Source organism: Aethalodelphis obliquidens, unplaced genomic scaffold (assembly GCF_003676395.1).
Source record: "Aethalodelphis obliquidens isolate GAN/ISIS:26980383/991018 unplaced genomic scaffold, ASM367639v1 scaffold2, whole genome shotgun sequence".
In the NCBI taxonomy this organism is placed as follows: domain Eukaryota; kingdom Metazoa; phylum Chordata; class Mammalia; order Artiodactyla; family Delphinidae; genus Aethalodelphis; species Aethalodelphis obliquidens.
The window spans coordinates 53,878,210-53,891,181 of NW_020837946.1; the positions used below are offsets into that span (position 1 = coordinate 53,878,210).

The 12,972-nt window shown below is 39.5% G+C and overlaps 1 protein-coding gene across 1 annotated transcript in view; it reads left to right on the forward strand.

Moving 5' to 3' along the window:
- The window catches only part of CCDC141 (coiled-coil domain containing 141), a 212,240-nt gene that overhangs the window by 127,310 nt on the left and 71,958 nt on the right, over positions 1-12,972 (forward strand). The window contains exon 9 of the mRNA XM_027126979.1: positions 12,695-12,836. Within this exon, the coding sequence (XP_026982780.1) occupies positions 12,695-12,836 (142 nt within the window). The remainder of the gene's footprint in view (positions 1-12,694; positions 12,837-12,972) is intronic.

Here is a 12,972-nt window from a genome sequence, read left to right on the forward strand (position 1 = left end):
GATGACATTGTTATTAATTAATAATAATTACATTTAAAAAAATTGAGAGCCCACCACATGCCTGGCACTGTCTCAACAGCTTTAGAAGCATTATCCCATTAATCCTCACAGCAACTCTACAAGGCATAGAATATACTATTAATGTTCTCTTTTTACAAGCAACTGAGACACAGAGAGGTTAAGTAACTTGCAAAAGGTCATGCAGCTGGTTAGTTAGTAGCAGAGCCAGAATTTGAATTCAAGTGCATGGATCCAGAGTAATGGTCTAGTGCATCCTAGACCACCTGCTCTTAACCAGTGTGCTAGGGTGGGTTGTTTTTATGAGCACATTCAGTGAGTATATCAGTGTGATATACTCTGGTATATCTTAGAGATGGGTGGGAATGAGTAGAGAGAAGGACCTTGAGAAGCAGAAAGAGAATGCAGTGAGAACGTATGATCAAGAATAGGGATTGGAAGACAAAATGGAGATGACAGAAAGAACAGATGATGGAACAGATACTGACTAGGAAGAAATGATGGCAGGGCTTATGTTTTGACAGAGAGAGACAAAAAAAATTCTGCAAATGGGGTAAGCCCTGTTTTTATCTTCCATATCCACAATCCCCTTGAAACTCAAAGACATTCAATTTGAGGAACAATGAAATAGGTCAAATGTGGTAAAAATTATTTTATTTCTGTTTAAACCCTCATTCTGCTCTATTTTAGACATGCTTACAAGTGTTGATTTGGTAAATTTGGGTTTAGGGAATTTTCTTTTCAGAAGATAATCTGAGTCCAGACAGATACATTTAACCAGGGCTTTGGGACCATGCAAAGTCAAGATCAGAAATAATCCAAGATATTCCAGCAGGAGCTAAAAAGCTGAGGCTATGAAAAGGGCAAATAATTCTCACCTTTGGAAAACTAACAATAGCTGTAGTTACTAAGTTTCCCTACTTTGGCTCCATGTCATGCATCAGGTAATGGTGTGTCCACTGGGCTCTAGGAGAACCAGTGTGCTCATGTCTGGCCCCTATGAGTATGAGAGCTCCTTTCTTCCCTCCCCTGCTACAGGTCCAGTCTTCTAGAATGTATAAGAATCTTGGACCAGGCAGAAGATATCCTATGGGGTGCCTGGACTTGTTGTGCCTGGACTCAGTGTACCTGTTTGACATTGATCTGAGTCATGTGATGATGGATTAAGTGGTGAGGTCTCCAGTTGTAATTGGTCTCATGTCAGTTTAGTAAGTAGGTCTCAAAGCACAGATACATACTATTTCTCTGTTCAGGCCACTCTTTACTTGTGGTACTTTCCCTGACCTTAGACAGTTTCCTTTCATGCGTGGGTGGATCAGGAAGCAGCCAGAGACCCCTCCCCAGATCTGAAGATCTGTCACTGATACGCTGCCCCAGAAATTCTAGATGCCTTGGCCTCCCCTAAGTCTGATCTCTGTATCTTCAAAACAGTACATCCTTTGGACTCTGTTTTGTTCCACTTCCCTGAGCTTTGGTCTGGAAATTACCTCCCAGACAGCAGGCTGATGCAATCATAAGGCTCACCTCATTCATTTCCCTTCTCTCAGGGATGACTGTCCTGTGCTACCTGTCCTTCAATGTCTGAGTTGTTTAAGGCATGAGGGTAAATCCAGTCCCTGCTTCTTGACCAGAAACTGAAGTTCCATATTTAGTTTTGATGCTTAAGTCTTAAGAGTAGGAAAGCTGGTCACAACATATTACTGCTAAACTTTATCCTGTTTGTTCTAATCAGTAATGCTTTATTTTCAATACTTAAATATAAGAGAAGTGCTTTTATTTTACATTACAGTCTATTTTCAGGATTCTAGTGATTCTTTTTGGCCATCCATTTTGTAATGGTCGACATGTTTGTTTACTTAGCTAGTCTCATTCTTTTTGCCTTCCTTGCTCCTTCTAGTCTTAAATTTTACATATATATTGTTTTTCAAAGGGACATCTATAGTTCTGTTCGTCAGGTTGCAGACTGAGTCTTAATAGAAGAAGCAATAGTTAGGGACCATTTCAAGAAACTTGAATTAATGGTAGATAACTGGATTAAAGAAAGAAAAATTAGCAGTGTGATTTCTGTCAACATCCTAGAAATATGAGCGTTCATAGTAGTTCCAAGGTGTTTGGTTGCCCTGAGATTTCACAATATTTTACAAATCAATACTATTTCCATTTTGCAGGAGGAACTGAAGTTAAAGTGCAGTTGTTACTTGGCAAAGGACATTTTTGATTCAGAGGGTAGATGTAGAATAGAAATCCATTAGAAGCCGAATTGAAACGCATTAGAATCTCAGTCGCAGACCAGAGACACACATAGTCACTGACCTCAATCCCATGCATACCATTTGGGACTTGCTTCCCTTCCTCATCTAATGATTTATCTGTCCAACGACCTGGGTCACCACCATGGGAGAGAAGCAGAAGGAGATTTCAAGTTGCAGCCACAGCTGGAGTGAAGGTGGAGTTTAGAATAATGACAATGGAAATAAACATAAATTCCACAGAGAAAAGTATGTGTTACTGAACATCACAAGTGCTTCCTAGACTTCTGAATGCCAGCCACACTACTAGGACACAAAACACTAAAATTCCTACTATCAGACATTTGAAAACTGGTGTGGATAAGAAGCTTAGGACTTAGTATCAAAGGAGTTTTATTTCATGCATTCTGAAAGCCAAAATAATGCCATGCATTTAACTTCTCTGAACCTCAGTTTCCTCATCGGTAAAATGGAAATATGCATTTTATAGAGGATGTTTTAATCAAATGCGATAACACCACTCTGGCATATAGAAAGCGCCCGATAAATAATTGGTTCACTTATTTATTTACCTTCTATACAAAGAGTTTTAAAAGCAAAATATTAAGAGTTACATGGTTGCTTCATATGACTACGGCAGTCCGCTGTACCAAATCATATTCATTTTCACTAACTGGGGAAGGTTATATTAGAAATAGAGCAGATAAACATTTATCTTGAGGTAATAAAGGTAAAATTTAGTACTGGGGCAGATAGGAATTTCAGAGACCCTTAGATCTAATTTTTTTCCAGTTAGTTAATAAAATAGGACTTCAGAAGTTCACATTTATCTAAGATGAAGCTTCCCAGTAAATCTGAGAACTTTGTAATTATTTTAGGAACAGATCCACACAGTTTTTCTAACCTGGTATCAAATACCTTTGAAATTGGAGCAGCCTCGCAAGATAAATGATGGTTATTTACCTGTTTCCTTGCCCTTCTATTTCCTCCCTAATGCTCAGGTGATAATTCTGAGTCATTGTTAAATTGTTTATTGTCTTTTCAGAGTGTGATATCTGTGACATAACCTAAGTACACTTTAACATCAAAGGCATTTTAGCGCATTCGTTTGCATTTAGTTATGATGCGAGTTACCTATCATGGGATCTGATAATGGTCAAACCAGGCTTACAGTGAGGTTGAAAGCTCTGGATTCCGGCCCCCTCACCTCCTCTTAGGCCTTGCTTGGCATCATCTCTGAGCACTGAGTGTAAAGGTAGCCCAAAGGTACCCTGCTGCCAAGCAGAATAATGCATTTATTAAGCCACAGGAAGCTGCGGTGATTGGAAGTGCTGGGTCGGAGACCTTGTGTGAGGGTGAAGTTTTCCATAATTGGGCAAAAACGAGGAACCTCCTTTTTTGTGTTCTCAGTGAGCTACCAGTTCAGAACTCAAAAACAAGGAAACCATAAACAAAAGACAACCTATGAAAAAACAACCTGGGAAAAAACGTTTGCAAATAATGAGATCAACAAGGGCTTAATTTCTAAAATATACAAACAGCTCATACAACTCAATAACAAAAAAACAAACAACCCAATCGAAAAATGGGCAGAAGACCTAGATAGACATTTCTTCAAAGACGACATACAGATGGCCAACAGGCACATGAAAAGATGTTCAACATCGCTAATTATTAGAGAAATGCAAATCAAAACTCCAATTAGGTACCACCTCACACCATTCAGAATGGCCGTCATTTAAAAAGTCTACAAATAACAAATGCTGGAGAGGATGTGGAGAAAAGGGAACCCTCCTACACTGTTGGTGGGAATGTAAATTGGTGCAGCCACTATGGAGAACAGTATGGAGGTTCCTTAAAAAACTAAAAAAAAAAGCTACCATATGATCCAGCAATCTCACTCCTGGGCATATATCCAGACAAAACTATAATTCAAAAAGATACAAAACTCAAAAACATAGAAATACCCACTAAAACCAGGCTACTTTATAAAGTATTCATTTGGCTTTTCCTGTCCCTAAAATTAATTTAAATTTACAGGTAAACTTGCTTCAGCATTGACTCAATTTCTGCTCCTGCATAAAAGACTGTTCCAGTTTTTTTTTTTTTTTTTTTTTTTTTTTGTGGTACGCGGCCCTCTCACTGTTGTGGCCTCTCCCATTGCAGAGCACAGGCTCCGGACATGCAGGCTCAGCAGCCATGGCTCATGGGCCCAGCCGCTCCACGGCATGTGGGATCTTCCCGGACCGGGGCACGAACCCGCGTTCCCTGCATCAGCAGGTGGACTCTCAACCACTGCGCCACCAGGGAAGCCCCTGTTCCAGTTTTCATTCTACCTTGCTGTGGTGAACTTAAGCTTATAAACCTCATCCTGACTGAATACTTTGCTTTCATATAACCTTAAGTATTGCCCTTTTGCTCTAACATTTATTGTTATTCATTTAATGTTGATTTTTCATATTTTACAGAGAAATAGAAACAGGGGTAAGTTGGGACTTTGCATTCTCTTTTCACGATTTTCTTTTATGTTGACTACCACTACTTACCCTGTTTGATATTGCGAATGATAATGAACTTTAGACAGAGCATGGTTTATTCAGTCATTCATTCGCTCATTCCCAAAATATTATTGAGTGTCTTTGTAGATCAGGTGCTCCCAAGCATCTAATGTGATAGGTGAAGTGCCTGCCCTCATGCTGTTTATATTCTGCTGGGAAGAAAGAGTCAACCAACAAATAAATCAACAGATGAGATGCTCTTACACAGCAATGAGAACTGTGAAAAAAAAAAAGTGAAATGGGCTAGAGAGTGACTGTGGGGAGGGGACCATTTTAGACATTGTAGTCGGGGAGAGATTAAGGAGAGGAGCTACCATGCAAGTGGCTGGGAGATGAGTGGACCTGGAAGAACAACAGCAAAGGTGTAGCAGAAAGAAGGACAGTATGGCTGGAGGAGAGTGTGACAAGGGGAAAAGGCATAAGACAAGATAAAATAGTTAGGAGGGAGTTAGACTATGTCCAAGTGCTCGTTGGCAATAAAGGCAACGCTTGTGTGCTTTATCTACATTAACAAATTTTATCCTCAAGCCACCCTGTTATACAGATACTTCTATTACCATTGTCCCTGTTTTGCAGGTGTAGAAGCTGGGGCTCAGAGAGGTTCAAATAACTTACCTACTACCTGTCACACAGTGGTAAGGGGTGGAGTTCAGGTCTGAACTGCTCTGTTAGGTTGCTAGCTCTGTCTCCTTTCTTTCAACTTCAGTCATTAGCAAGGAGGCTGACCACTTAGTGAATGTGGATTTTTTTTTTCATTCTAACACACTTAAAATGTGCTGTATCTATCTTCTAATTTCAACTCAAGTCTCACCTTCCCTGCAAAGTTTTTCTTTCTTTCTGTTTAAAACATTATTGAGCATCCATATGACATACCAGCACTGGGCTTCAAGGATAGTCGAAGATACATAAACCTGGCCCTGAGTCTTCAGAACCTCATTAACGGCCAGTAAGGGAATGACATGTCAAGGGAGTGTGATCTAGGTCTGAGGAAGCCCTTGGGACAGTGGGTGTTAGGACCACATCTTCAGAGAAGAGAGACACAATCCCAAGCTCCTGTGACCAGGATGGGTCAAGTGAAGGAGTGAGACTTGAGAAGACCATTGTTGAATTTGATAATCTAAGATGGGTGAAGGGTCTACATCTTCCAGCCAGGATGAACCTAATCAAAACCTACCACACAATAGTTTTTTAATTCCTTTGTATTTGTCAGCTCTATCTCACTTTTTACTCTGTGGTGTTCTGACTCACTTCTTAGTTGTTTGACTTGTGACAGCATCATCTCCCCATCCAGACCATGACATCAACTTGAGGTCAGCCTTCAAGGTCAACCATGTAGGAAGCCTCTTTTATGCTCCTTATCTCAGTATTTACGTACTAGGTGACTTGATTTGAAATGTTAAGGGGCTGGTGTGGCATATGTCATAGCAAAAATATTTTAAAAGATCTTACGTGGAAAACAAACAAAAATAATCCCCACCCTCCAACAACATAAAACAAAACAAAGAAACAAAATCAGAAATCCCTTTGTATCAGAGTCATCTATTGTCACATTTTGTAGGAATTCTACCAAACATTTAAGAACTTAAAATAACTTTTCTTAAAAAAGTTTGATGATATATTTAGATGGTAAATATCAGATACTGAAATTTAGGAAATTGCAAAGTTGAGTTATGACAGTGTTAACTCAGCCGCTTTCCAAATATTTTCATGTCTGTATTAAGTTGTTCTCTTTAGGGGTTGAATAAATGTCATAATTGCAGTCTGAATCTGTTACCATTGTTAAGGCTTGTATAATTCTGAAACTCTTAGTATGGAATGCACCCAAAGTTTACCCTTTCTGTTAAATGTAGGACTAATTAGATTAGGTTCTTGTAAAATATCTAGGAGTCACTCATTGCAATATGAATTTATTCATTTATAATACTGATGATGTGATGTGAAATAGCAAGGATCCCAGAGTTAGAAGGTCTGAAACTGCAGGGTCTACAGAGGAAGCCTGACTAAAGGGGCAGAAATCTGTGCCTTGGACAGCTGAGGGGGAGTACTCTCCAATGAGAGGGCTTAGAGAGGAAAGAACACCAGAAAGAAGAGAGGAAGAGATGTGAGTGGACAAATGTATGAATAAACTGCTCATTACAGTGTTGTTTATAATAGTGCAACCACCTAAATATTTTCAGAAAATAGGAAACTGTTCCAATAGTTTAAGGGCAAGCACAGTATGGAATAATCTAAGCCAATATCAGAAGAGTGTTTTTGAGGAATATTTGAAGACAGAGAGTATCCTCACAATAAAATGTTAAGAGGATAAGGTAGGATCCAAATCACATATATGGCATCTTACTAACTTTGGAGGGGAAAGGGTGGAAAGGACTGCCAAGAGAAAAACTTTTTGGAAGGAAATACATTAAAATGTATTTTTATATCTTCTAAATTACCTCAAAAGAGAATATTTGTCTGGTTAGCTCTTACTGTGCCCCTTTTATGTGAGGATTTATGTCATCAATCAGGGAAAATGTTCAGCAATTTAAATATTGATTTTCTGTTTTTCTCTCTTTTCTCTCCTCCTGTAACTCCCAGTAGAAGAATGTTGGAGGCTCCCAGTCTGTCTTAGATGTCTGAACTATCTTTCATATTTTTCATTCCTCTATCTCTTCGCACTGCGTTCCCAATGAATCCCTCATATTGAGTTTTCTCTTTTGTTAATTTTCCCTTTGTTTTCAGCCATTGAATTCTTTTGTTTGTTTTCATAACTATACTGTTCTCATTTCTAGGATTCCTGACTCATTCTTTTTCCTATCCAATTTTGTTTTACTTCTGACTGCTTTTGCTTCAGAGTTTCTTGTTTCTTTATTATGGGTGCTCATTTTTCCTTTATCTTTCTGGTGATGTGAAACATATTTATAAAGTCACTTTCAGATTGCTCTACTTATTTTCATTTCCGGTAGAGCACATTTAGCTCTTGATTGTTGAGTGTCTTTTCTTAGGATTCATTTTCCTCATGTGTTTTGAAATTTTAGATTGTCCTTCTGGTTGGGAAGTGTTTTTTCTTCAGCTTTATTTTCCTTGCTTTGTTCTCTACTCTTTTTTTTTTCTCCTTAGCAGCTTTGCAATGATTTCCGCCTGAACTCACAGGGTCTCCTGTCCAGAATCAGTCTTCTGCTATTTGATCAGGGTCACCCGAGCTCCCATAGAGCTACTGGGGCTCTCAGAGGTGCAGCCAGAAATCCAGGTTGGGGCACAGTCGGGGTTCCTGACTGCTCTGCTATGTCTGATTCCTTGGCTTCAGCAGCAGTGGGCTATAGCATTTTTCAAACTCCTTTTACAAGAGGGAGAATCCCATCCCTGTTACTGATTTCAGGGAGAATCCCAGCTATGGGACCCTTCATGGAGGACATGTTTTGGTCTCTCTGGCCTCGTAGGAGTGGAACATGTGGGCATCTCTGCATGGATCTGGACCAGAACCCAGGAACCCTGTAGTTTCAGCCCCACTTACTACTTGCTGTTTCTTTATTGTCATGTGTATACAAGAGGTACATGTGGGTGTGAGATGTTTGGTGGGCAGTGATTCTCAATGTGTACAACTTAAGTCAGAAAAAAATTATTGTAAAAACATACATATCCCTTCCACAGTTCGAATGGCACTTTTTCAAAGTAGGGATGAAAACTAGATGGTGGCGATTGTTTCCTCCAAAATAGAGATGATAAACATGAAGCGTTCCTGTCCAGAGATCAGGAAGATATTTTTTCCCATTTTCAAAGTATAATTTGTCCATAGACAGAAAGAAAAATATGATCAGCTGATCCCTTCTGATGAGACAGAGTGAGCTGGCGCGTGCTTAGCATCTGGTTCAGCTGCTAATCCAGATGGGCTCCCAATAGTAATTTGTGAAAGGTTTGAAAGCAACTTGCTGCTCTCAGGAAAGAATCATTAGAACACATCAACATTGGGATTTACTCTCTTCTCGCAGCCCTGGTTTGTAACAGATGCAAAGACAGGGCAACCGCTTCCATAGAGCAAATGTAACAGTCTATTTTTGAGCCAGAAGTCAATATGTCTCTGCTCTCTGGGAGGGAAAAAAAACATCAATCATTTTTCTTTTCCCCTTCCCTCCCCTCTCCTGGCTCAATGAATAGGGGAGAAAATACTCCCATGATGGAGTTTCTAACAAATGTCTAAAGAAACCTTCACAGTCTGTCACTCCAGAGTATCTGTGATGCTTGAAGAAGTCAAAGTCAATGTCAGGAATAATCTGATGTACCCCATGCTCATACTACAGGCAGGAACCATCTAATCCATTCATAGACAGGCAGCCCAAAGATCAAGCAGTATTTCCAATGCAAGTTACAGAGCCACAGATTGTTAGGCCTAGAAAGCTGGTCCACTGGTAGCTCCTCTCCCACCCCATCAGGCAGCACATGAGCAATGCAGTTTCATCAGAGTCAGAACAAAATGCCCGGGCACTCCCGTCAACCAAGTTTCTGTTATCAGTCCCCAGTTCTTGTCCCATCATTTATTTAATATTACTGTGAAGTAATAGGACTCATTTCTGGGTGGCTGATGGAATTCTATTAATTTATTTTCAGTTAATGTAAGAATTGCTGGCAGAGTGTGAGGTCATATTTTTCCTTTGATCAAACCATCTGCATTTCACTTTCTGAGGAAATTGGCAGTATGCATGCTATACATGTTTTAAAATGTTTTGGAATGTTCAGAAGAAATGTCTGGAATCAGTGTGTCAAGTTTCCAACTGAAAATGATAGAATAGGGCTGGTTGTAAGCTGCAGACTAGGTTTTCACCAAGGAGGAATGGAGAGGGAGAGGCCCTGGGGTTAGGAGTGTGACAGATATACTCCAACTGGGAATCAGGTAGAAGGAAGGGATTAATGCCTGATCAGACAGAGATGATCTAGCTGAGGACAGAGGAAGATAGGAGCTGGCTAGGGTAAGCAAGATAATTGAGAACTTCTTGTACTAAGGATGCGGTCTAAGTAACAAATAAGAAGGGAATGCACATGGGACAGGCAATTCAGTCTGTCCCTATAAGGCTTGAAACAGTGGAGGGAAGTATCAGTCAACCTAATTATGAATCCTAAACCATCGAAGAAGAAATTGGGCAGTCTTTGGATAGCCTAAAACTTCTATAACTGGGCAAAAGGCAAAGTCATCTTTTTTTTTTTTTTTTTGCGGTATGTGAACCTATCACTGTTGTGGCCTCTCCCGTTGCGGAGCACAGGCTCCGGATGCGCAGGCTCAACGGCCATGTCTCATGGGCCCAGCCGCTCTGCGGCATGTAGGATCTTCCTGGACCGGGGCACGAACCCCTGTCCCCTGCATTGGCAGGGGGACTCTCAACCACTGCACCACCAGGGAAGCCCGCAAAGTCATCTTTGTTTAAAAACAATTAGAAACCGTTACTAGTGACATTTTTAATACAGTAACTATCTGTGCATATGTTCTTTTTCCTTAAATCTGTGTCTTGTCTTCCCTTAAATATTGATCAAAGTGTACTTTATTTAATTTGAAAATATGCATTGATCTGCTTCTTACAAGGCTATGTAGCTCAGGGCTACAGAGGATAAATGAATGAAAAGAATGTTGTATTTTCCCTTAATTTATAATGCAATAGATATACAGGATAAGACATAAATCACCACAAAATAAGACTAATCTCGTAGGTCATTGGAAAATTAAAAATGAATGATCCATCCAAAGACAGCAAGAGATCCTATCTGGCTCGTTGTGATTCATCTAAATTAAAATTGTGAGCTGCTAGAGAGCAATATATTTATGGAAGGAATGCTTGATTTGTTTTTGTTTCCCCGATTCCATTTTCTCTGCTGGAGGGACCTTCAAGATGTGAATTTGAATAAGATATCGTGGCCCTCTAGTGGTCACTTTGCAAACTACAGACAGACATTTCATTACCTAGAGAAGCCAGCCAATTTCAAAAGAGCATGCCAGCCAGGCTAATCCTGTTTCCATCAACACTGAGTGCAAGGGAAAGTGAAATTTTAGAATACTCCCCCCCACCCCCGTCATGTGTCATGGACCCAGAAAAGGTACTATGAGGTGGTAAAGAGTGTGGACTCTGGGATCAGATGAACAGGTTCAAATCCCAGCCCTGCCATTTAATAAATGTGACCTGGGCAAGTTACTGAGCATTTCTGTACCTCACTTTGCTCATCTGCAAAACAGAGATAACAGTTATAGCCAGATCATCGGGTAGTTATGAGAATTAGAAGAGATTACTTAAAACATTAAAAATGGTTCCTTGTCACAGTAAGTGGATTATTTTTAGAAAATGTTTACCCATTTACTATGACAAGCTTTATTCTCTGTACCTATTTTCCACAGTGCTTATTCACCTTTTCTTTTTTATTTATCTTTCTCATTCCAAATTTGCATGTTCTACAGAAAAACCATAACATGTAGGGCAACTGGGCTTTTAAGTGCCTTTTTAGCATGCAAAGTCTAAAATGTAGTTAAAATATGATTACTGTTACCAATATAATATTTTTACAGAATTTGTGGATATAAGTACAAGGATTATTTGCTAAACTCTCCTGATTTCTTAATTATACTCTTCACTGTCTCTGAGTTATTAAAATGTGAAACAAGTTGTTTCAAGTGTAATGTCTGTGGGACCTTAGGCGTCAGGAATAAGATTTCCCCTCCAGTTAAACTTCTCTGGGACTCCGGTGGTCCCACAGGACACACTTGAATCCCATGTGCATTCAACAAGATTCTCAAGCCGCCTGATGACCTCTAAACTCTTGGCAGCCTCATTGTCATTCCTGTGAAGTCCCGTTCCCTCTCAGGCAGTTGGGATCCTGCCCTCATTTCGTTACTAATTCAATTCATTTTTACTGAATCATAAATTAATTTTTTGAGGCAAAACTACTGAAATCTGTATCTTGTTCCAAGATCTTTTAAAGCTCTGGGTAATTAAATGTGAGAGTTATCAGCTCATCTTTATGAGTATTGGAAGGAAATGACTGATAGGAAATTAAAGACTTCAACTTCTTATATGCTGGGAGAGGCTCTGTCTCAGGGATAGGTTGAAAAATTTTAAAGTGCTCACTGGATCAGCAATGTCCTTTCATTGTCTTGCCTTGCTAGTAAGCCTATGTTGGAAATGGTTAGGAAACTTGCTAATGTGTCTTCAGACCACAGCAAATGGGGTCCAACTCAAAGTTCATTTGTTGTTTTAAAGACATTTTCATTTTATGAGCTGTCATGTCACTTTTCATTTTCTCATGAGGCCAGCACAGGTACAAAATGACAGTGTGAGGCTTGGTTTCTTTTTATGAACAAGTACATCAGATTCCTCATTGTTGGTGATACCTTGGTTTTCACCTAATGATTACAGCCTTGAGCATTCGTAAGTATCCAGAACAAGGACCTTAGTGTTACATAAATATTTTACCCTATTGGATCATTCAGTGTTTTGTTAATTGGCTGATCTACACTTCTATTCAAAGAGCATCTTTAGATAAATGAAGCTTTTAAATAACACCCCCAGGAAAACTCTTGGCAAACATACTGTGTTTTTTGCCTTAAGCTTCTCAAAATATCTTAAAGAAATATTAAAAAGTGAACCTTTAGAAGAGAAGATTAGACCTGGTTACAAAAACCCATAACTCATCTTTTCCCTCGGGACTGACCGACTTAAACAAAACAACATAATTTGGTTTTGGTCTCTGCTGTACCAGGACTACAGCTTCTTAACTTCTATTATCCTAAAGCCTGAAGCTTAGTAACTTTTATCAAGTCATACTTATCATGAAAGGTTCATTTTCAAATGTTCTCTGTTCCTGGGGCCTCTCTTTGAGGGTGGAGTGAACTAACAGCTGGCTTGTTCCATTCAGCTCTCGGGTGACCGGTGTCCGTGAGATGATGGAATGCATCAAGAGGCGAGTTGATCATCTGACTGAACAGTGTTCAGCGCACAGGGAATTTGCTCTTAATAGACAGCAATTAACAGCCTCAGTGGAGGGCTATTTAAGAAAGGTAATTTCATAAAATGTGTCCTCCTTAAGCTACTATTTATTTCTTGGTTTGCATAAGTTTCTTTATTTTTAATTTTTCATTGAAGTATAGTTGACTTACGATATGTAAATTTCAGGTGTACAGCACAGCGATTCAG